This window comes from Solea senegalensis, linkage group LG1 (genome assembly GCF_019176455.1).
Source record: "Solea senegalensis isolate Sse05_10M linkage group LG1, IFAPA_SoseM_1, whole genome shotgun sequence".
Lineage (NCBI taxonomy): Eukaryota > Metazoa > Chordata > Actinopteri > Pleuronectiformes > Soleidae > Solea > Solea senegalensis.
In genome coordinates this window covers 11,308,387-11,331,370 of record NC_058021.1, presented here as the reverse complement: position 1 = coordinate 11,331,370, position 22,984 = coordinate 11,308,387, and the positions used below count along the sequence as shown (strand labels likewise).

Here is a 22,984-nt window from a genome sequence, read left to right as displayed (position 1 = left end):
CAAGCACAAACATACACAGCAGCAATCTAATTATTCATTGATTACTTTGTGCCCCTCTATGTCTTTTAGCCACATTGAGATGTCTCAGTTTTTGCTTTACGATGACAGAAGAGATGAACATTTAACAGGAGGCAGATCGCCAAGAAGAAAATGAGACTCTCCTTATCATGATGTGACTAAAAATTCTGATGACTGACAGGTTTGCCTCTTTTGATTGACTGCCTTATTCTTTTCTGGCCACGACGTAGAGCTTATAAATCAACTTTGAATGAGAAAGGACCTATGTGTGGTGACAGACTGAGTGGTTACAAGCCAAATGGGACCGTATGGTGACAGTGAAAAAAGTGAACAAATGCTTATACAGGTGCTCACCGCCATTCAGTCAGAAATCAGAAAGCAAGAGAGCTGGAGAACCTGGGGCTGGTGTTGCACAGATTCTGAAAGCTGCACAGCCACCAGAGTATGTGACCTGCATAATAATGATTTAAAACCTCAAAATAGCTGTTTTCAATACTTCTATCATCCTCTCACATTAATCTGGACACTTATATTTTATCTGGGATCACGGACATAGAAACACAGAGGTCACATTCTCTGATAGCTGCATTTAGACTAAAGCCTCCCAATGCCTCAGTGTCTGTGCATAGAGCACAAGCCATCTATGAAGATAAATTAGTCTGAAAACTGTATGTATATAAGTGGTTTCTTTATGAATTATATATAACCTACACATGACTCACCTATGTTTGTTGTCCCTCCCATTTTCCCTCTGTCATTCAGAAAGCGTTGTCACAACATGTCGTCTTCAGAGCTGTACAATGACAACTGTAATGCAGGCCGACAAAATCGTAAGTTAACTCATTGGCTGCCAACCATTTTCAGAGCAGTGGTTGAAGTGACGTCTGTAGCAGCCAATGGCAGCCATAATAATAAAGTTCGATCACAGATCAAAGTCCTTCTGAAAGTTCCTGTCTTTTTCATATTATTACATATAACCTGTTGCGGACAAAAAAATGCCTTAATTGAAAGGTTCTGATTCTTCTCCAAATAGAAAACTAACTTCAAGAAGGAGCACGAAAGCAAGCACCAGGTCAGCATGTTAAAAACAACTATATTCGTTATATTTTGGCATGCACAGGTGAAAAAAGCATGTTTAATTGTCCCTGAGTGTCCACACTGACACAGAAAATCGTTTTCATATAGTTTCTAGTTAGCCACAGTGCCGCAATCTCAGTCTCGTTAGGACAATCTCGTCCATTTTCTGTAGTTTAAATTAAAGCTACTTATTTCAGTTACCACTGTCTCACATTCAGTACTTAAATATACATTTAAGCATTTAGCAGACGCTTTTATCCAAAGCGACTTACTTACACATGTATTTGCTGAAGTATTTGCCGAATAACGACGTAATGACTTTCATCCTTTATCTTGCTATCATCAACCTGTGGAGTGCACCTGTCAGTGTAGCAACTTTTCCTCGCGAGATTTCGGCGTTGCGCAGTGGAGTTTCACAGTTCAGCTGTCCGCCATCACTGCTCTCAGGCTAACATTAGCTAAACCACCGGGAAGAGAGTAAGCTCCCGAGCGAGTGACAACAATATAACTGCCTCACAGGTCGAGTTCCTAAAGTGGAGGTCACTGAGTTTCCCTGCTGCTTTTCTGGCATAGGGGGCAAAGTAGCAGCTGGGTTTCATGTAGTCTTGTCAGCTCAGAAACGACAATCCAACTAACCAGTCATGTCCAACCTTAAAGGCACCACCAAGAAGGACACCAAGATGAGGATACGAGCTTTCCCTGTGAGTACTTACCGTTGATGTTAACACAAATACTCTAAATATGTGACTTTGGCTGATAGTAGCTAACGTTAGCTTAGCACGTATAAAAACGGAGTGAGTAACGAGCAAATAAGTGTCCAGCTAAGTAGCAGGCCTGCGTGTTAGCGGACCTGCCGTTAGCTAAGTTGCAGTCAGACTACAAATATCGTTGCGTATGGTTAAAATACAAAGCTATTGGTGTTGTGTTTTGTATTGCGGCATATATTTCTCTTTCTGGTAGGCAAATGGTTCACTGTCATGCAGTATTAGCTTTAGAGCTAGCGCAACTTCCACCTAGTTGGAGACCTCAGTAAACATGTCTGTGGTAACTTGAGTAGAATATGTTGTTGACGTTGTCAACACAGTTTCCTGCTACTACCAGTGCCACTGTCACACGAAGACTGAATCACTGTTAAATGTACATATTAAGTCATAGATATTGTGCAGTGTTAATACATTCACCCCCCACTTTATTAGGTACACAGGGACCTTTATCATATTTGAACCAGTCTTGACTTCTGGCATCAAAAGGGTATTTTTATTTATTGTATTTTCTAAACTACCCCTGATAACAACTCAACAGCAGAATATGTATTGTAATATTTGAAATGATGATTTCAAACAAGGAACGTATGAAGCGGGTACATTAGTGTTTTAGCTTTCAGGTTGCATCCTTTTAGGTTTCGCAGATTTCTTTTAAAGTGCTCAAAAGCAAAATCAAGTTAATTTGAAATGGGAGCATTCAGTGCTGCTTTTTTGCCATCACTTTTTAAATTTTTTTGGACACAGAGACACAAAATGCTTCCATATGCCAAATTTAAAAATAGCTGGAGCATCAAATGCCAGTGTCCTTTACTTCAGAGGGTGAAGGGCATGTACGTGTAGTTATCTGTAATTATCACTCCTTTGCTTTGCTCCTGTGGCTAAAACAAAACAAAACTAGAGATCTTGTCCTGAAGACCTATTGTTCGATATACACCATGATGGTATAGAGATACTATTGTCCTTGCAATATCATGATTGACACTTGACAATCCCTATTGTATGCCCAGGTTTATTAATGGGCCACTGAGCCGAAAACTGTTTCCTGTCTGAGATGTTGAGCTTACATACAAATGCAATGTCACCTACAGTGAACCCCCTTCCTGTGGTATTAGTTTTCACAACAAGTAAGTATGATTTAAGGAGTAGTATGATTTGATCATTGTAGAGTTTATTTTATGCAGCGATACAATTCAACATAAGTATCTACTGGAACTGATTACTGATTGACCTGAAAGCTAATTTTGTATTTCTTCGGAATTTAAATCTATTTACCTCACTGCATAGGACAACTCAACAGAAAGCCCTTTAAACCATTATAACAATACAATTTTCAGTTGTCCATTTGAACCACAAATTGACATTGAAGGTAATGGGACTGTGTTTAGGTGTTTCACTAGTGCAAATGCTGAGTCAGCATCCTCACTGTTGTTTTCCATAGAATATTATTATTATTATTATTATTATTATTATTATTACAAACCTTTTTCACACATTCATCTTTTTGCCCTTTCCTAGATGACAATGGATGAGAAATATGTGAACAACATCTGGGACCTCCTTAAGAATGCCATCCAGGAGATCCAGAGGAAGAATAACAGTGGGCTAAGCTTCGAGGAGCTGTACAGGAATGCCTATACGATGGTTCTCCACAAACATGGGGAGAAGCTCTACACAGGACTGAGGGAAGTCGTCACGGAGCACTTGATCAACAAAGTAAATTATTATATTCTTTACTAATCTAGCTCATTTTACAATTTACAGAACATTTTACAACAGATATATGAAAATAGATAATAAATACGACTACCAACACTGGATTGAAACTGTGGCACTGTTAACAAGATACGTGGTGCTATTTCAAAGACATACTGTAATTCTACAACTGTGTAACAAAAATTATTTTCCCATGTAAAATAAATCAGCCCACAACATGGCTCAACTAAAATACTGTTGATTTTTATCTACATTTTTACAGTCTGTGCGAAGTGAAGCATGCAATTTGTAGGATTTTTGGATTAACCAATAGCGGACCAATACTGATTATCGTATCGGCTCATCCCTAGTTAGTATTGTTGAATAACATGTACATGTAAAGGGTTAGGGTTAACGGCTATGTACTGATTTGAATTATGTTTACTTTGAAAGTTTAAATATCCTTTTAACAGGCACCAAGTGATTGCTATCAGTTCTGATCTCATTCTTTCTTTTTTTTTCTAGGTACGGGAAGATGTCCTTAACTCTCTGAATAATAACTTTTTGCAAACACTAAATCAGGCTTGGAATGACCATCAAACTGCCATGGTTATGATCAGAGACATCCTCATGTACATGGTGGGTAGACACAATTGTGCCTTGCCTTGTATCATACCAAATACATTACTATCAAGTAGTTGTAGACTATCAACAGTCATATTTCCCACTATTCAGTGATGTTGTTTTATCACTAAGAAGTGATTTAGTGTTTATAGGTTCTTCCTATGGGCTGCATTGTTTTTGTAGGTCAAGTCATTCTTGGCACCTAAAAAAACAAAAGGAGTTTATCCAATCTCTTTCACAATTACTGTCATGGCAAAGAGCAGCATGGCAAATGGTAAGCAACACAATTGTATACTAAGGTTTAGTAGTGAAATGATATTCATGGCCTTTGCAAGATAAAAACAGAATTGATAAATAGAAATTAGAAATAATGTATTATGTTGCTTGTGAGTACTCATTTTTGAAATGCAGTAGTAGTTTTGAAAAACTGGCAGGACTAGTTTATTTGCTTTAGCCTACTACCAGCCCAAAGGGTTTATGGGCAAATGAATAAGCCATTGAGATGGAAACTAGCGCAAGTTAAACAATGGTGCAGTTGGTAGACGGCTCCCCTGGGGTTCTTTCGTTTTGACAGTTGACTTACTTGTTTTTAGTATTGTTGACGGACATCTTGCTGCTGATGTTACCAGTCTGCTTCTAGTGAACAAATATACAGACACAGCAAGTGTGACTCTTGCTGGAAATATCTGAGGAATCAAAAAGCTGAACTCAACAAACTCAGAAATAAGGTCTTCAAAATTGGCAAAAACAAATGTTCTTTTTAAATAACGATCCAGGTCCCTTGTAATTACAGCCATGGTTTTTAAGTTTGCTTTTTAATAAAAAAAATGTGTAATTTTGTTGGGTTATTTGTTATTCTGAACTAATGTTGGAAATGGCACATCTTATAAATTAGCTGAGATAAATATTTTATCACTCATTGAATATTTATACCATCTTCAAGTATCAAGTAGCTCATGTCAAATCCTTTTCTCAGACTTTCTTAATCGTACAATAATTGAACTTTCCATACTCGATGCCTTAAAATACTTTTTTGCGTACATTTATGTGAATAACTGTGTCTGATGATTGAGGCAATAGTACTTACATTCCTTTGTCTCCCAGGACCGGGTCTATGTTCAACAAAATAATGTGGAGAACGTGTACAACCTCGGCCTCATCATATTCAGGGACCAGGTGGTTCGCTATGGCTGCATTCGAGACCATCTACAACAGACGTTACTTGACATGATTGCACGTGAGAGGAAGGGAGAGGTTGTAGATAGGTATGCACAAATACTACTACACTGTTCAATCTAAACATGGTTTATTGCTGTAGACCTTCTCCAAAATGTCAAGTGTCATTTTAGTATTTGCAATACAGAGGCAAAACATTCTTTCTTTGCAGGGGGGCCATCAGAAATGCCTGCCAGATGTTGATGATTCTTGGCTTGGATGGCAGGTCTGTATATGAGGAGGACTTTGAAGGCCCTTTCTTGGACATGTCAGCTGAATTCTTCCAGGTATGTCTGTGTTACTGTAGCACCTTGTGTTTTTTATTGCAACCAATAGTCATTGTGATCTAACAATGCACCATATCTGCTTTTTCAGATGGAGAGCCAAAAGTTTCTAGCTGAAAACAGTGCCAGTGTGTACATAAAGAAGGTAGAGGCTAGAATCAATGAAGAGATAGAGCGTGTTATGCACTGCTTGGACAAGTCTACAGAGGAGCCCATTGTTAAAGTGGTGGAACGGGAGTTAATTTCTAAACACATGAAGACTATTGTAGACATGGAGAACTCTGGACTTGTCCATATGCTGAAGAATGGCAAGACAGAAGGTAAAAGTATTTTTGTTTTATTCTGCATTCAATGTATTAACTGTATTTGCTTTTTTTTTTATTCTTTCTAAAACAATTTACTACATCCCTTTTCAGACTTGGCATGTATGTACAAACTGTTCAGTCGTGTGCCAAATGGCTTGAAAACAATGTGTGAGTGTATGAGCTCTTACTTGAGGGAGCAAGGCAAAGCTTTGGTGTCAGAAGAAGGAGAAGGCAAGAACCCTGTTGACTATATCCAGGTATGCTGATTAAACTATAATTCCAAGAAATGCATTCTTTTGTTTGATTTTGGGTTATGTTGACTTTTTGTTATCACCTCCTCACCAGGGCCTGCTTGACCTGAAGACACGATTTGACCATTTCCTCACCGAGTCCTTCAACAATGACAGACTCTTCAAACAAACTATAGCCGGCGACTTCGAGTATTTCCTCAACCTTAATTCTCGCTCTCCAGAGTACCTGTCACTCTTCATCGACGATAAGCTCAAGAAAGGAGTCAAAGGGGTGTGTGACTTCAAAGTATTTTTCCAACCTGCACAGCATGCAAGCAATAGATTTGTTTCGTATGTCTTCTACATACATGCTTCACTTTCCCCCTATTTGACCAGTTGACGGAACAGGAGGTGGAGTCCATTCTTGACAAGGCCATGGTGTTGTTCAGGTTCATGCAGGAGAAAGATGTGTTTGAACGATACTACAAGCAGCATCTTGGTCGCAGACTGCTCAGCAACAAGAGTGTGTCGGACGACTCGGAGAAGAACATGATTTCTAAGCTCAAGGTAAATGGATGACCATGTTTTGATGTTCTGCTATGATGTACTGCTCAATGTGAGCAAACACACACACCTCTCTCTCGCTTGGGCACTTACTCATGCATAAGAACTTTTGAAATGTTTAAAAATACCTTGAAATTTCCGATCTAACTAACCAGCACTACTTTGTACTGTTCCTCATATAGTGTCCGCATAGGTTACAGAATTAAAAGAGAATTGCCCTGTTTAAATCCTTGTCAGCAGTTTTAGCTAACTGTTCTTTTTTTTCTGTTTTGCAGACAGAATGTGGCTGTCAGTTCACCTCAAAACTGGAAGGGATGTTCCGAGATATGAGCATCTCCAACACAACCATGGATGAGTTTAGGCAGCACATTCAAACCACATCGGTAAGACAGTCACTAAGACACACTGTTACAAAATGTATGCTATGTATGTCCTAAGTGATCCATGCACATGTGGACAATGCCAAGTACAGATCTGATATATTGGAACAGTGGCTATAAGGATAATCTGACTTTTGAAAATTAAACTTTCGCCACTGTGACTCAGTTAGAACAGGTCTGTGTGTCTGTATAAAAAACCCACTGTGTGAATGTGTGTCAAGATTGGAAACAGCAAAATTCTGTCTAGACAAATGGATTGAATTGTTCAATACCTTAACATCACTGCTTATTGATACTAAGGTGTTTGCCCCAGGACCTGTTTATTACTGGGTTTTGGTACCCATCCCTTACTATCCACTTGTGATCATGTCTCTGAGGATAGATGTTGACATCAGATCAGGCCATAGTTGTTGAGTGAAACTTCCTAAAATCTCTTTCAGACATCTCTAAGTGGTGTGGATCTTATAGTAAGAGTCCTTACAACTGGCTACTGGCCGACACAGTCTGCAACTCCCAAATGCACTATCCCACCTGCTCCTCGCTATGCCTTTGAGGTCTTTAGACGGTAAAACACTTGAGTTTTTTTAAAGATGTTTTATGATACACACTGTTTTTTGGAGGCTCCATGTCTTTTTGCATTACTTCTAAAGAACTTGGTCCCATCTTAAATTTACAGGTTTTACCTCGCTAAGCATAGTGGCAGACAGCTCACACTGCAACACCACATGGGTGGGGCAGACCTAAATGCAACTTTCTACGGAACAGTTAAAAAGGTATCATTGAAAATGAGAGAGACTTGTCATCAAGACACATTCTAATTTCTGAAGCTGTCATCTAATTCACTTTTGCTTCTTCTGCATATGCAGGAGGATGGATCAGAGGTGGGTGTGGGAGGTGCCCAAGTGACAGGCTCTAACACCCGGAAGCACATACTGCAGGTTTCCACTTTTCAGATGACCATCCTCATGCTCTTCAACAACAGAGAAAAGTGCACTTATGAGGTGGGGGGTCACAGTTATAAACACCTTTATCTGGTTCTCCAACTCTGTCAGTCCAAATGAGGACAGGAGCTTTTAAATGATCTTTTTATAACTGTCTGTAGGAGCTCCAGCAGGAGACTGATATTCCTGAGCGGGAGTTGGTGCGAGCATTGCAGTCTTTGGCTTGTGGGAAGCCAACACAGAGAGTTCTCACCAAGGAGCCAAAGTCCAAAGAGATTGAAAATGGCCATGTGTTTACAGTCAATGATCAGTTTACCTCCAAACTGCACAGAGTCAAAATACAGACAGGTGGGCAAAGTTCACTATTCATCCAGCTGTTGGCCATTCACTGGCTTCCACTCTCAGCAGCACAGTGTCTTTTTAGTTAGAGGGGTTTCTCAAACATGATACTGTGGAATATTACTAAATTTCTTGAGAAATTGTATCGAATGTGTAAAAGTAAATATCAGAGGGTTGTGATTTTTATGATCATTTTATAAATTCAGTCTAAATAATTTGCACTGAGGACTAAATACACATTAAGTTAATAACATGCGCAGAAAACTTTAGTACAATGTTTCTGCCCTTCAGAAAGTGATGGATGAAATGAATGAGGTTAAATTACACTAACGAGGTACTGGTAGTCAGTCTGCTAATATTAAACTTACATTTTTGTCATTTTATCCTTGTATCGTGTGCAGTTGCTGCTAAACAAGGGGAATCAGACCCAGAAAGGAAAGAGACGAGGCAGAAAGTGGACGATGACAGGAAGCATGAGATAGAGGCAGCCATTGTCCGAATCATGAAGTCAAGGAAGAAGATGCAGCACAATGTCCTGGTTGCAGAGGTAAGAATGGATGATATCAAATTTGGTCTGTGTACTTTTTCCATATAATTTGCCATGATTCCTAAATTTCAGACACATGTCATTTTTACAACAGTGCAGTTTTCTTAAAATGTTCTAACTTTGTGTGTTCAGGTGACTCAGCAGCTCCGGGCACGTTTTCTACCCAGCCCTGTGGTAATTAAAAAACGCATCGAAGGACTAATAGAAAGAGAATACTTGGCGAGGACGCCAGAGGATCGCAAAGTGTACACCTATGTTGCGTAGAAGAGAAGCCAGATGAGAGGAGAAAGAGACTGGATGGGGGAATGGGATTGGTGTTTCTTTGGACTGTTGTTACGCATGGACTGGAAGTTACTTTTTTAAGATAAATGCTGGGAAACTGATTCTTTCGTCTCCGTCCTTTTTGGAAACACACACAAATGCGAACTCAAAAGTTGGCACAGAAAAGTCCCTCAGGGGCCTCATTTATAAAAGGGAGTGTGAAGGATCCTTACTGAAAATGTACATGCACACAAAACAAAATCGGATTTGTAAAACATGCATACTCACTACTGCAAGCAATTTCCCTTTATGAATCACTTCCAACCAGGAAATGTTTACACAGGTCAGCCTCGCATCGTATCCTGCCTTCATTCTGCCCACAATGAACCATAAACGGGTAAAGGCCAATAAGTGTGTGTGTGCTACTAGTGGAGGAGAGCACACACAGAGCTGCCACCACTGGATACAACAATGTGTGTGTGGCATTATGTTGACTAATCAATATTTCCATAACTGCTGGTTATGTTAAACTTGGAGACAACTGTGATAACCCTGACCAACAGGTAAACATTGCATAGTCTCATTGGTAATAGCTGTTTGCTGGAAACAGCTGGAAACCTCAAAGTGGTGAATATTTGTTTTTGTTGGGATGACTCGGTTCTGTTTTTTTTTTCAAGACCGATTCACACCAAAACACGCCGCATGTACGTCATGTTTTTAATTTGTCACACCCACCATTTGTGTACACCACAATCCTCGTGTGGAGGATGATGTATGAAACCCCTGTGTAGGTTATATAGTGAAGTAGGTCTTAAACTAGCTATAACTACATTATAATGTAAATGTCAGGTGAGCAGCACATTCTCTCGGGAGTATACCAAAATAAACAAATCACTCAAATGGTAGTTTGGGAAGACAAGTGTGATGCAGCAAGTGTGAACGCATGTGAACATGATGCAGAGGTCATGCCACACACTCGGTGTGATCCAGGCCTAATGCTGTCTTCTAGCAGTACCAGGTCATCCACCATGCAACAGTGTCAGTGCACTGTTATTGTTTACAGCGATCAGACTCAGCTTTTCACACTCGAATAATGAATTGCAACTATCGGCAGCGTCCTGACTCCTTCCTTTTAGATATTGTGTGGAACTCTATTTAAGGTGTCTTCTGTGCACCTAACAGCACAGTCACATTCACACCAAACTAAATGAAAACAAAACTACTTTGCAGTGAAGTATGCATGGCCAAATTTGCTTTCAGTTGATCTATATCTCAACATTTATTCCCCACAGCCACAGATAAAACTGCTTGTTTTAACATTTTTGAAATGGTGTGTATAAATATATACATATATATATAATCTGGTTTCATTTCACCACCTCACCACCTGCAGCACTACTTTCCTGTTTCCAAAATGTTGGCACGCATCGGTTGGTACACAGGTGTGCATATTTCCCCTTCAGGTGTTTTTATAGATCCCAGCCTTTGTGTGGGAAGTGGGATACACCTTTTTACAGGCTGTTTTGTGTGTACGCATCAGTTATAAATGAGGCCCCCCCCAGACCCAGTTTTCACAATCCCTGTGAGTTTTAACATGGATGGATCCAGCATCAAGCTTTTCACTGTTTTACCCTTATAGAGATAAAACTTGCAAAGAATCCCTTGGGAAAAATGTGAACGCACCACATTATTTTTTTGTTCCAATACTGTATAAAAATAATAAAAGTATTAAAAACACCAAATTTGGATTGTCAAAAAAATGTAAAGCAATGGATGCCTTGCAAGGACAAACCACACTGCCATTTGTTCATCTCATGGTGTTTACTACATCAAGAAATCTAGGTTTAAACCCCCAGTTGGCTCTTAGTATGCATTCAGATATTTTCAGATATTTGAAAGAGTGAGTTTTCACTTCACATTGCTCCTATTACAATCTGCTTTTTTTATGTTTTATTGTGATTATTTTATGCAAACATCAAACTTCTTCACAGGTGCCTCGTAGGGGATTGTGCAGTTTGGGGTCCATAGACACTGGATCGTTTCACATGCGAGCCAAAGGTCAGAATCAAACCCAACAGATACATTGTTACGTACAAGCAGTAACTGTTATTGATAAACTCAATCACTTCAATCAACAGATTGACATTTGGTGTGCAAATACAGACCAATGATGCATGTTCAGATCATGTGACCTGTCCTCAGACCTGCCTCTGAAATGAATGAGCAGAACTAGAAGGTACATAAAACTAAATGTGGCAAATGTTTTCTCATTGTCTAGAGTTTGATCTTATTGTTTGTAATACATTGATGGCATATGGTAAAAAAAAAAGTCAGATTCAATTCAGTCAGATGGAGTGGTAGAAGGGCTCAGAGAACTCATCATCTCTGGATCGCGTGGTGACTGAGCAGCTTTGGCCAGAGTCTCCAGCTGAGTCATGAAACTCTCAATCTCCTGGGCAGAACTATGAGTCCAGGCCAGAGGCAGGTGAGCAGGAACAGACTTGCGATCTGCAACGAAGACAGTCAGTCAGAGCAAGTGATGGTGAGCAGGTGATGATGAGGATGACCACAAAATTCATTTCAGAAGATTGGAAAAACCTGTCAGAGTCAGTGCAGCTCACCTTGAAAGAACTGTCCACTTTGTGTTCTGGCAGCAGCTCTAGATAACGCCAACCATGCGACGGTGTCGGCTCCTTGCTCTGCACTGCGCAGTCTCTCCCCCATCATGTGGTGGAACTGAGGCATTGATGTGGAAACAGCTGTACACAAGGTTGAAATAAATTTAGCTGAGGTAAGTGTAACCAACACGATCATAACTGCTCTTTTCACAGTGAAGCAAACAGACAAAAAGAAGTCAACCGTTTTCTCTACATCTAGATTATTTGTTCAAAGCAAGACTCAGTAAATTAAATGGAAGATTATCGAGTCAAAATCCAAACCAATACTAGTACTCCTTATAATAACTACTAGCTAATACTATTAATTAGCAGGAAATAGTGTCTAGCAGTTGCTTGTTCATGTCTGAAATAAAAATCTGATGTTTCTGACGTTTTTCAAACTAGTCAAGTCATAATGTATCTATGTGGCAAAGAACAGTTAACATTCCGCAGTTTTACAATTTAAAAAAATTGAAAGTAATGGACTTTGTGGTTAATTAACCATTCTCAGCATTTTAGCTGTATTTACGTTAATATTGATTTATCGAATTGTTTATGGCATTGTCATTATTAGCAAAAATAATGGGTAGATGCATACCTTTTTGTTTTCTGAATGATTCTTTAAAGGAAGTGTTAAACAAGTGAAGTGAGGAAAGATGCTGATGACACAAAGTCAGCAGCAGTAAGTGAACGGAGGCTAATAATACCTGGTGTGTCCACCCAGCCTGGATGCATCACAGAGAAGTGAATGACAGGGTTGGCTTTGGCCCACTGTTGCGTCAGCACCACCTGCTGTCTCTGGAAAGAAACAACACACAATACTCTCACTCCTTGATGCTTTTCTGGATTTAAAATGGTATTTACTAGTCAATGACAAACATCCAGAGTTGTAAATTAAATGCAAGCCTTCTCATATTTAGACCTCCTCCTCATAACCACTATCCTCCTCCCCTACCTTGTTCTGGGCGTAGACCATGACACCATCAAAGTTGTCTTTCTCTGACTGTAAGTCATCAGCGCTGAGTCTCTGGACCAGCATGCCTCCTGAGGACACAGTGATCTAACAGGCAGGGAGGGAAGGGGCAAAGTTTGTTTAGACAACAGCCACTTCAGCGCAGACAAAAGTGTCATTATGTCGCGTTTGTGAACACTGTTTGTGTGTTCGTACCACTCTTGGATCCCGGCTCTTCTGTAAAAGTGGTATGAGTGTCTGGGTAAGGATGTACACCCCTAATAACAGAAGAAAACACTCAAGTCTTGATTTTATATTCCAATTCAATCGAATCCAATCCAACTTTATTTATATAGCACTTTTTAAAAGACCGTACATGAGACATAAAGTACTAAAAAACAAATAATAATAGAATATGATGAAATCGCTAAAAAGAAAAGCTAAAAGTGAGAAAACAATAAAAAAAACATAAGAAACACAATGAAGTACAAACATACTCTAGTTTTCAAACCGGATAAGGGAGGTTTAAAAAGGATCAGCCATAAAAAAAATCTTAAACTGTTTCCTAAAATATAGAGGGAGCCAGTGGAGAAAGGATCACGCGACTCACCCATAGTGTTGGTGGCAAAGTTCTTCTCCAGTCCCTCAGCGTTTACCTCTCTCTTGTGCGCCATACACCCTGCGTTATTTATCTGCCATTTAAAAAAAAAAAGAAAGTAAACAAACAAATGACTGTGTCTATATCAACATTATTAGTTTGGTAACAAAAACAATATGGGGTGATGACATAAACGTGAGATCTCTGTACGACCTACCAACACATTCAGTGATGGATACTGCTGCTGAAAGGTTTCAGCAAACTCCCAGACTTTCCGAGTCTCTGACATGTCCAAAATATGGACGTACACCTCCTAGAAACAACGATTCACAATATAATAATGATAATAATAATAATAATAATAGTACGGTAGACTGGTATACAACCTTTCAAGGACAGAAAACAATGGTAGGAATATTTGAGATAGGTCCAAGATAAGAAAAGTCCAGATGGTGGGAGCTACTGCCGAACAATTAATTGCTTTAAATTCAAAATTTCAATTTAAAACAACACAATTAGCAAATCGGGCCACACGGTGGTGTAGTGGTTAGCACTCTCGCCCTGCAGCGAGAAGACCCGGGTTCGAGCCCCGGTTGGAACAAGGGCCTTTCTGCATGGAGTTTGCATGTTCTCCCTGTGTGTGCGTGGGTTCTCTCCGGGTTCTCCGGCTTCCTCCCACAGTCCAAAAACATGCAGTGTGGGGATTAGGTGAATTGGACACTCTAAATTGACCATAGAAGTGAGTGTGAGAGTGAATGGTTGTTTGTCTCTAGCTGTGTGTGGCCCTGCGATGGACTGGCGAACTGTCCAGGGTGTACCCCGCCTATCGCCCGATGTAGCTGAGATTGGCACAGCACCCCCCGCGACCCTCTGGTGGAGGATAAAGTGGTTAGATGATGACTGACAATTAGCAAATCACAGAGGCTGCAATTTAGAAGATACATCATGCAGCATATCTGACCCAGGGTTTATATTTATACTACAATCCTAACATTGTCTTCTGTAATACATATGTTTTGGAAGCAATCTCATGGTATCGCAGGGTGTCATGTTCCATCACATTTTGAATCTAAAACACAGTTACTACTGAACTGACACTTGACTTAAAAATTATATTTTGTCTCCAACCGGGTCTGGGATGGAATAAAGGGGTGGAGGAGGTGAGACAGTAAGCTGTAAGTATTTTGAAAGTGATGCCAAAGTTGACTAGAAACTATTGGGGATGAGCGAGCGTCGTGCTATGTCACTCGTTTCAAATTTAGTGTCGGACAAACAGCACTCACCGTATTCTCAGACTCACTGACAATGTCTGCTCGGGCGTGTTCTGCTTTATCTTTGTTCCTACACACCATGTGAACCGTCCCACCTGATAAACAAAGCACCAGAGCTCAAATACCAAATACCTGAAATATCAAACAAATACCTTCTCTCTCCACAGTTTACCTTTCTTGGCTATTGCCATGGCTGCCGCCTTGCCAATTCCACTGTTGGCTCCAGTGACCATGAAAGACCTTCCCACGACGGACACATCCAGATCCTGAGGCTTGAAGTCTTTGGATGCTGCTTCATATCCTTTCCTGTGGGCAGATAAAAAGGTTTGATTCTTCCTCCATACAACTAGTATGATATACTCGGATACTATAAGCAAGGTGAGCTATAGCACCAATTTCCCCACAGTACAGTCTGGTAGGGCCTCCAGAGTCCCAAATATAAGTATTGAAATGGTTAAAAAGTAGATTTTGCATAATATGGCCCCTTAAATTGTCATTGTAAAAATCAGAAAAACCATGCCACAAAATGTCGCTTTATTTTATATGCTGTATAGAGAATTGATATTTTCTTAAACACTGATTTTAACACCAGTGGAGTAGAGTAATGTGAGTGTCGTCAGCCGTCAATGAAACCATTGTAACTGTACATAAAGGCCAGTTTGTGTGGTGATTTGTGCCACATACAGGGAGCAAACATCTGTTATTCCTTATTCACCAGACTTTAAGCTGAAATAAATGAAAAGCAAATGAAATTGGACCTTTGCTTTAGTAGACGGGGGCCCTTTCTTCCATTCCATCATGGCATTGTAATAAATGACATGGTCTCTGGCACAGAATCTGTGAGGCCTTATCCAAAATTGGTGGAGATTCTTTTCCCATTAGATATGGTGATGTGCCTTCCAACCTTTCAGTCCACCCTCACATGCGATCACGCCATCAAACGCACAGAAGTCCAACAAATAAAAAATATTGGGGCTCTTGGAAGTGAATAATAACTGTCTTCCTCTACAACCCTCCAGCTACATGGAGACTCTCCCAGCTCACATGACTGAGGAGTGTTTGGTGTGCTCTCTCCTCTTCACCAATTTATGGCTATTCCTGATCATTTTATTATATTATTAGTGAAACTATTCTGTTTCTCTTTATAATTAATTCATTTAAACGTTTATTTCCTTCTTATTTTCTGTATATGATTTCTGAGAAAGTTTATGAGATTGAAAAAAGCCAACATAAACACTGAAAATGCCCCCAATTGCAGTGTTTTTTTCTATTTTACAGCACATTTACATGAGTATTTCTTATTACTCACCTTGTATATTGGTGGATTCCGTTCAGAAACCAGATAGTATTTCGGTAAACAGACATTTTTCAAGCAGTAAACCAAAAACAAGAAGAGCACAGAATTGCATAAATCCTCCTCAACCACTGTAGCAGATGAGAAGCACGAGCAGCAGACAGTGAGACAGAGAGAGGGGGAAAACACTGAACACTGCTCTTTAGCGCCCCTGCAGGGCAACACAACACTGCACACACTCACCCTGCTTGTCAGGTAATGTGAGTTAAAAGCTTTAGCAGTTCATTCATTGAAATGCACTCAGCACAAAGCACGTGCTAGATGGTTAACTGTTGGGATGGGTGAGTGCTCCCCTGCTGTCATAAGTGTTTTCACACAATAACCAATCCAGATGGTTGTGATGTTTGGTGACGCGTCCAGCAGGCACCGCTCCTCTCGGCCAGAGGGGCGGAGTTAACAACTCAGTTACTAGCCAGTGTGGACGACGCTTCGATATGTGTTGAAACCGAAGAGTTGACCCTTATTTGGGGGTTAAAGTCAAAGTTTTATTAGTTTTTTTTAAACAGCATTTGCTAGTGTTGATAGCTCTGTCTTGGTGCGCCGTGAAAATGGTAAGATACTTTTGTTTATTTTCTCGTGTGTAGCGCGTCACTGTGTTCACCTGTTCTGCCTGACAGGTAGCTAAAGGAAAGGTACGAAACTGCACCTCTGCGCCGCTTCCTGTAAATTCATGACCCGTTTGTTTGTTGTAATATCAGCCACGACAGCTGTATTAAGTTTCTATTGGGAGTTTCTATTGTCATGAGCTACTTTTACAGAGAGACTGGAGTTAACGTGTACATTTCCTGAGGCGACGACCTTGGTTAAACAGGTTTCGTCACTTTCCGTCGAGTGTAGCCCTGCTGGCTGTTTCCACAATTTGCCTAAAAGTCTGACTAGCACGCAGGATGTTCTGTAGGGAGATGGTTTTTCTAGAATGACATGTGACATTTCGTGTCATGTAAATGCAAATTTGAATTATGACTGCAGCAGAGGGTCAGGCACGCTCTTTCATCTAATGAGGACAAATAACAGTAACTGTTTTGTGAGATAGAGTCCGTTTCAGTAATTACCACGAGAAAATGCCACATAATTAAAGGCTGAGTTATTCTCCTGGGTGAAAGTTGAAGACACCACTTGTTGTATGTAGTGTTGTGTTTCAAAGTATGTCTGCACAGTGAACCTTTGTTATATTGATATTGAAGAATGTTATACTGCAGTAAAAGCAGCAGTAAAGTAGCAGGTCATAGTATTCAACACTATATACTCTGATTATTGATTATGTGAACACACAACTAAAAAAAATATTTTGGATACTTACAATACCTATCAATCTATTAATACCTATAATACCCAATACCTATGCTATCTCGAGGTAAAACTTGCATATGTAGACTTTTTCCACATGTGTATTAATCCTCTGTTGTTTGTAACTTACACTATTATCTGTCATGTTGTCTCCTTTTTTTGTTGATAGTAATTTTGCTCCTTTTGTTTGTTATTCATTTATCATTAGATATTTAACTCGGTTTGTCTTTTTCTTCCTGTCCAACGTCCACACATTCAAAACAGTTTATTCTCACTTTGTTGCTATCAGTTGATATTTCCTGTAAGCAGGGGTGGTTCAAGGGCCTTTGGGGCCCCTGGGCGAAACAGACCGGTCCCTATGTCAAACAAACTTGGTCTCATTTATCTTATTTCCTGCATCTTTTTCTCATTGTACACTCCATTGGTTATACCACTAGGGCCGCAACTAACATTTGTTTTCCCTTTTTTAAAAAATAGATCAGATGTTTGGTGGATGATGTTCTCAAAAGTAAATGATTGTCCACAAAACAAATGAATGATGTCTTTGTTATATAATAGCAAAGAAACCAAAAACACATTTAAGAAGCTGAAAAATATGAGATGTTGTATTATATAAATACAACATCTACTTTTGTTCTTATCCATGTTTTGTGGCGTTCTTAATGTTGCATTACTGCCTCCTATGTGTCCAACTCATTAGCCAGTTAATTGCGAATACAAATTTAACTGATTAAAAATGTCTTCATTAATTAACTGACAGTGTCTGTTTCCTTGCATTTGCATGCTGTTACTCCAGACATCACATGCTCTGTAATTTTATACCAGCAGAGGGCAAACATCAACCAAACTACTAATGTAATATGCAGAAGAAGTCAAAGACCCTGCTTCTATTGATTCATCAACTATTGTGCATTTACCAGTTCAACTACCATCTGAGGAAGGTGAATGAAATTTGTAACCCTAATTCAAAGCTGTAGTGGCAAAGGTTTCCTTTTTTTCCATACATGGTCTCATTGCAGACTCCAGTGCATACAGTATATATACGTGAGGGACTATAAGGGAATTCTCACAGAATTGTTCCCGTTAATAGGCAGTTGTCTATGTTGTAATGTTCCTGCACCACTCAGCAACATACAGCTATTGTAGTGCCGCTGTTCTACTCTGGGAAGTAAAAATGAGGGAGCCAGTGTATTATAGCTACAGCGGCATTAACACAAAGTGGTTAATGTCATAATTATACTTATTTCTGTAGATAAGGATATTTTGTATTCTAGTTTTGTTTTAATATATGATTTTTAGAAATGAACAATACACTGAAATAGGTGCTTGACCAACTGTCTTGCTGTGCACAGATATGCAAGGCAAGTTCGTTTTTAAGTAAACAGAAGGAGGACTAAAAGAAACAAAAGGACAACTTTCTCTCCAACAATCATCTTCTGCCTTTAGACCCTTATGAGCCACTCTTACAAGAACAATGACAGGAAAGCCTAATGGAAACAGTGTGCTTTTCATGGACATGGGGGTAAAAACAAAATTCACATTGGTCTCAATGTGTTGCCAAATCTATTTCCAACGGTAGCAAGCACAGTCTCTCCAGACATCCGAAACCCAACTCCGTAGCTCTCTTGAAAATGGGAAAGGAAACTTTAAACTACCTCTTCCCCTGTCATTAGTCGACCTTTGCATTTCTGCCTGTCAAGACTTTCTTTCACCTTGGTTTGGTCAGTGGAGTTACTATTTAATGAACCATGACAACAGCAAATCACTTGTTTGACCCTTGGTGTTTGCTTGTGTGTTGCTGAGTGCAGTGTGGTCATGTTTATTAATTCATGCTTTGATTCTATTGTCCATGTGTGCATCGCAAATGCCCCTCTGATCCTGTGGTGTGTCTGCATTGTTAGATGCGCTTCCTGCTGCTTTTCAGTCGTCAGGGAAAGCTGCGTCTGCAGAAGTGGTTCACACCCATTTCAGAGCGGGAGAAGAAGAAGATCATTAGGGACATGACCAACATGGTGTTGGCACGGCAACCCCGCTCCTCTAACTTCCTGGACTGGAAAGACCTTAAGATTATTTACAAGAGGTGGGTGCTATTTAACCTGTTTAAACGACTCTCTGCGGAAACCAGACCCCCTATCTCTTAGTTACAGTGTACATACACTGTTTATCATTAATCCCCGTCATAACCTCTTGTCACCCATTCCCTCAGATATGCAAGCCTGTATTTCTGCTTGGCCATTGAGAGCCAGGAGAATGAGCTGCTCGCCCTGGAGGTGATTCATCGCTATGTGGAGCTGCTGGACAAATACTTTGGCAATGTATTTTACTGTGTTTCTTCTTTGATTATACAATCCTAGTGTGTAGTAGTCTAATGTTGAAATGTACTGTTAACTTAAAACTGTAGTGCGTAACAAACCCTTGTTCACATTATGCTAACTTCAGCCTATACGCTCCACATGACTCCGTTTCTTGGTATAGCTGTGCTTAGATATCGTGACACCCTGCAAAATTCACGCTCCACACATAGGAAGAGATTTGTGTTATGTTGAAACAGATGCAGGCAACAGAAAGACACAAAGAATCATCACAGTTGTTCTGCATTTTGATGGCATTAACCCCCAATTCCTGCCCCTGTACTGCCATTGTATACACAGAAGCACTCCCTCAGTCAGGTCTGGTAGTTTTGCTTGAAAGAGCAGATGAAGGACACAGCATACAAATAATGTTACATCGTTTCTGTTTGTGACTACCAAACAGGCGCAGAGGAATAACATCAACAGCAACGAAAATCCCCAAAGGTTATGCACTGCAGCTTTAAATTAAATTAAATAATACGCTTATCACTAAACCCTGTAAAAGTTTCAAAATCATTTTTATAAACAGCAATTTCAACTCTGACAATGTACACGTTAGTAAGTTCTGCATTGGCACCATCGTGTATCGCAAGAATAACCAACCTATTCACCGTCATACTTCCTCTCAGGTGTGTGAGCTGGACATAATCTTTAACTTTGAGAAGGCCTATTTTATCCTGGATGAGTTTCTAATGGGGGGGGAGATACAAGAAACCTCCAAACAGATTGTGAATCGCTGTATTGAATCCTCAGACATGTTACAGGAGGTGAGTTACTGTGCCACACACACACACACACACACACACACACACACAAACACGTGATACACAGCACAAAGAGTGGCTTGGATCTATGGTGTGAATATGGAACATCTGTTGCATGGCTCGGTATGATTAAAAAACAATGACTAATTGGAAATTAGGGCTGGGCGATATGGCAAAAATGTGATCACAATACAGTATGTTTTCTCATCTTGATCCATATTAATTTATGATATAATGTTTTTGCTGGTGCTGCCAGTTCGAAAGAGCATCCCCTGAAGCCTGACTAAAACTGATGGTAACTACATTAACGTATAAAACCTGATGCTTCTAATACTAGCAGCCATGCTACAGCGCTACTAATGCTAGTTGGATGAACCACTACTTTGGAACAAACTTGCAGGGTGTGTGTTTGAGACATTTTCATTGTCTCATTGTGGTCACGGGATATACCATTTCAGGTGATGGAAAAGATTTGTTGTTTCCTGTCCTGGTTGGCTTCAACCAACAACAAATTTTGCAGACCAGTTTCATCTTCTCCTCCTCACCATTTCCTCACATTTGACGCTGTGCATTTTTTTAAAATCAAGGGAGAATAACACAAGTTTTACAATCATGTTCAAAATCCCCTCTTTTTTTTTGTTCCTTCATTTCTCTTTTCCAACTACGACTTCTTCCGTAGCAACTCAGAAAAACTATGTTCACAACAGGAAGTGGGCGTATCCTGCGTATGCGAGCTTAACTGGCAGTTGTTGCGCATATTTCTTGACGTGTGCTATCGCGTAAATATGTCCAAAGCTTGTAATTGTTATCAACCTAAATTCTAATTGCAATCCCGTTTAGAGATGTGTTTACTTTTTTATCGCCCAGCCCTTTGGAAACATAGTTTAGGTGTGATCACATGCTTTTCAAACCTTGGTTACGGGGCACTCAGAGAGCCGGACATTATGCTAAACGACAACACCAATCATAAATTCTGTATCAAGCTCCAGGTCTAAGGGAACTTGTTCCAGTGTATTTGTGTGGAAGTGAACTTGCAAGTGTCGCAAGTAGTCAGTGTCATAATAGGTTCAATTAACAGTAGTGCTGCTGAGTCCCTGGTGTGTGTTTGTCTGTCCCATAGCTAATAGGCTTTTTAGCTGTTGCTCCTTTATTTTAATGGATTAGTGTTTGTGCTGCTGTTTCTGTTACCCTCTGTGTGTGTGAATCTCTATTTCACTCTCTCTCTCTCTCTCTCTCTCAGCCAGTGTAATTTTGAGTGAGAGACAGATCTCCCTGGAATGTGGAAGGCTTTTAATTTTTGACTGATTCTTCCCTGTCTATCTGTAGATCAGTGGTTCTGTGTGGTACAGTAGTTTAACTGGGTGTGTTGCTCTGTGCTTCTGAGTAGCGCTGATGACTAACACTTTAAAATTTCGAGTTGGATTATGTGCAGTACAGCCTTCCATTCATTTTGACTGTTATCGCTTCAGGATGACAACAGTGAGTGGTATGAGGTGGAGCTGTTTGGATGACCTTGAATATGGACAGAAAGGTTAGACGCTGTGCTTGTGTTAGTTTCCCATAGTGTGTCAGTTTGCTCGGCACTTTATAACAGGTGATGGTCGATGTGTGAATATATGTCGTATCATGATGCTTTTTTAAAAAAAAAAAAGATGCTAAGGACCTGATTTCTGTCTGTTTGTGCCTTCTTCCAGACTATGGAGGAGTATATGAGCAAACCTGCATTTTAACCCATGGAGAAGGGACATAAACGGGACAAATACGGGGACCAAAATGTACTGTACTGTTTGAGTCAAAGAAATGGGATTGACTTTGATTCTACTGAATATTTTTTTAAAAGATTAAAACACTGTATTGAATGTCTGCTCATCTTCTGCCTTGAATATTGTTGCAACTTAAACTTTATCTGGGAGTGAGTATTTTGTTTGTTTGTACTCGGTCATTCAAGTGAAGGAGCTGTTGAGTTGTTTTTTTATAGGAGCTGTCATTATTTAAAAAAAAAAAATGAATGAAGTAGTGATACAGGGTTGGGGAAAAGGAAATCGATTTTAGATTGACAGATTTGTTACTCTTTCTTATACTTAGATCACACGTTAATATGTTGGACATAGATGAAAACACGATGTGGTTTGTAAAAATAGTGCACCTCCAATGCTGTTTACACTTTATATTTAATAATGATTTCATCTAAAAAAAAAAGAAAAGAAAAAAGAACAGGTTTCTGTGGAGTTACAACGGCTTAATTTTATAAGTACCAAATTGTGAAAGAGATAAATTTAGATTTCCACATTGTTTAATCCGTTTAAAACGTTTTGCTAATGTGTGCGATATTTCATCTTGAGTGTGTGTGTGTGTGTGTGAGAATATCACTCTTTTATATAATATGAAATGTATGATGTTGTAGTTTATGATTAAATGTGTTTTGATAAACAGTCTGTTGAGTTGTCATTTCATTCAGTGTGAAAGGCATTCTCTTACGGTGATGTATTGATTCTGTGAAGATTTTACA

At 39.7% G+C, this 22,984-nt stretch overlaps 3 protein-coding genes across 7 annotated transcripts; 2 read left to right on the top strand and 1 right to left on the bottom strand.

The window, feature by feature from the left end:
* Positions 1-1,496: 1,496 nt before the first annotated feature.
* On the top strand, positions 1,497-9,363 carry LOC122763280 (cullin-3-like). Its single transcript, XM_044018290.1, has 16 exons — positions 1,497-1,796; positions 3,375-3,572; positions 4,077-4,190; positions 5,280-5,440; positions 5,563-5,677; positions 5,766-5,994; positions 6,091-6,236; positions 6,325-6,501; positions 6,606-6,776; positions 7,049-7,156; positions 7,594-7,718; positions 7,830-7,926; positions 8,020-8,154; positions 8,256-8,442; positions 8,835-8,980; positions 9,113-9,363. The coding sequence occupies exons 1-16, from the start codon at positions 1,737-1,739 to the stop codon at positions 9,242-9,244; spliced, it is 2,301 nt and encodes a 766-aa protein (XP_043874225.1). The 5' UTR covers positions 1,497-1,736; the 3' UTR covers positions 9,245-9,363.
* A 1,684-nt stretch (positions 9,364-11,047) lies between these two features.
* LOC122763564 (dehydrogenase/reductase SDR family member 12-like) lies at positions 11,048-16,214 on the bottom strand. The gene is made up of 10 exons (XM_044018337.1): positions 16,029-16,214; positions 14,892-15,025; positions 14,732-14,814; positions 13,666-13,761; positions 13,461-13,542; positions 13,067-13,128; positions 12,854-12,958; positions 12,606-12,696; positions 11,863-12,000; positions 11,048-11,749 (listed from the first exon to the last, which is right to left on the bottom strand). The coding sequence occupies exons 1-10, from the start codon at positions 16,082-16,084 to the stop codon at positions 11,583-11,585; spliced, it is 1,014 nt and encodes a 337-aa protein (XP_043874272.1). The 5' UTR covers positions 16,085-16,214; the 3' UTR covers positions 11,048-11,582.
* Positions 16,215-16,461: 247 nt separating this feature from the next.
* On the top strand, positions 16,462-22,907 carry LOC122763722 (AP-1 complex subunit sigma-3-like). Of its 5 annotated transcripts, none has more exons than XM_044018424.1 (7): positions 16,462-16,624; positions 18,186-18,301; positions 19,262-19,440; positions 19,567-19,675; positions 20,341-20,478; positions 20,732-20,770; positions 21,945-21,998. In XM_044018424.1, the coding sequence occupies exons 2-6, from the start codon at positions 18,221-18,223 to the stop codon at positions 20,756-20,758; spliced, it is 534 nt and encodes a 177-aa protein (XP_043874359.1). In that variant the 5' UTR covers positions 16,462-16,624; positions 18,186-18,220; the 3' UTR covers positions 20,759-20,770; positions 21,945-21,998. The 5 variants fall into 5 exon arrangements, with proteins under 5 accessions (XP_043874359.1, XP_043874350.1, XP_043874289.1 ...); XM_044018354.1 differs by lacking the exon at positions 20,732-20,770 and adding an exon at positions 22,170-22,907 and having other exon boundaries at positions 16,463-16,624; positions 21,945-22,006; XM_044018415.1 differs by lacking the exon at positions 21,945-21,998 and having other exon boundaries at positions 20,732-21,938.
* The last annotated feature ends 77 nt before the right edge of the window (positions 22,908-22,984 follow it).

Bases quoted from the DNA above. Each gene is read 5' to 3' on its own strand.
- LOC122763280 (XM_044018290.1), top strand. From the start codon at position 1,737: ATGTCCAACCTTAAAGGCACCACCAAGAAGGACACCAAGATGAGGATA. The intron at 5,441-5,562 runs GTATGCACAAAT...CTTTCTTTGCAG, and splicing joins AAGGGAGAGGTTGTAGATAG to GGGGGCCATCAGAAATGCCT. The intron at 8,981-9,112 runs GTAAGAATGGAT...TTGTGTGTTCAG, and splicing joins ACAATGTCCTGGTTGCAGAG to GTGACTCAGCAGCTCCGGGC.
- LOC122763564 (XM_044018337.1), bottom strand. From the start codon at position 16,084: ATGTCTGTTTACCGAAATACTATCTGGTTTCTGAACGGAATCCACCAA. The intron at 14,815-14,891 runs GTAAACTGTGGA...TTTGTTTATCAG, and splicing joins CATGGCAATAGCCAAGAAAG to GTGGGACGGTTCACATGGTG. The intron at 12,697-12,853 runs GTAGGGGAGGAG...GTTTCTTTCCAG, and splicing joins TGGTCTACGCCCAGAACAAG to AGACAGCAGGTGGTGCTGAC.
- LOC122763722 (XM_044018354.1), top strand. From the start codon at position 18,221: ATGCAGAAGAAGTCAAAGACCCTGCTTCTATTGATTCATCAACTATTG. The intron at 19,441-19,566 runs GTGGGTGCTATT...CCATTCCCTCAG, and splicing joins CTTAAGATTATTTACAAGAG to ATATGCAAGCCTGTATTTCT. The intron at 19,676-20,340 runs GTATTTTACTGT...ACTTCCTCTCAG, and splicing joins TGGACAAATACTTTGGCAAT to GTGTGTGAGCTGGACATAAT.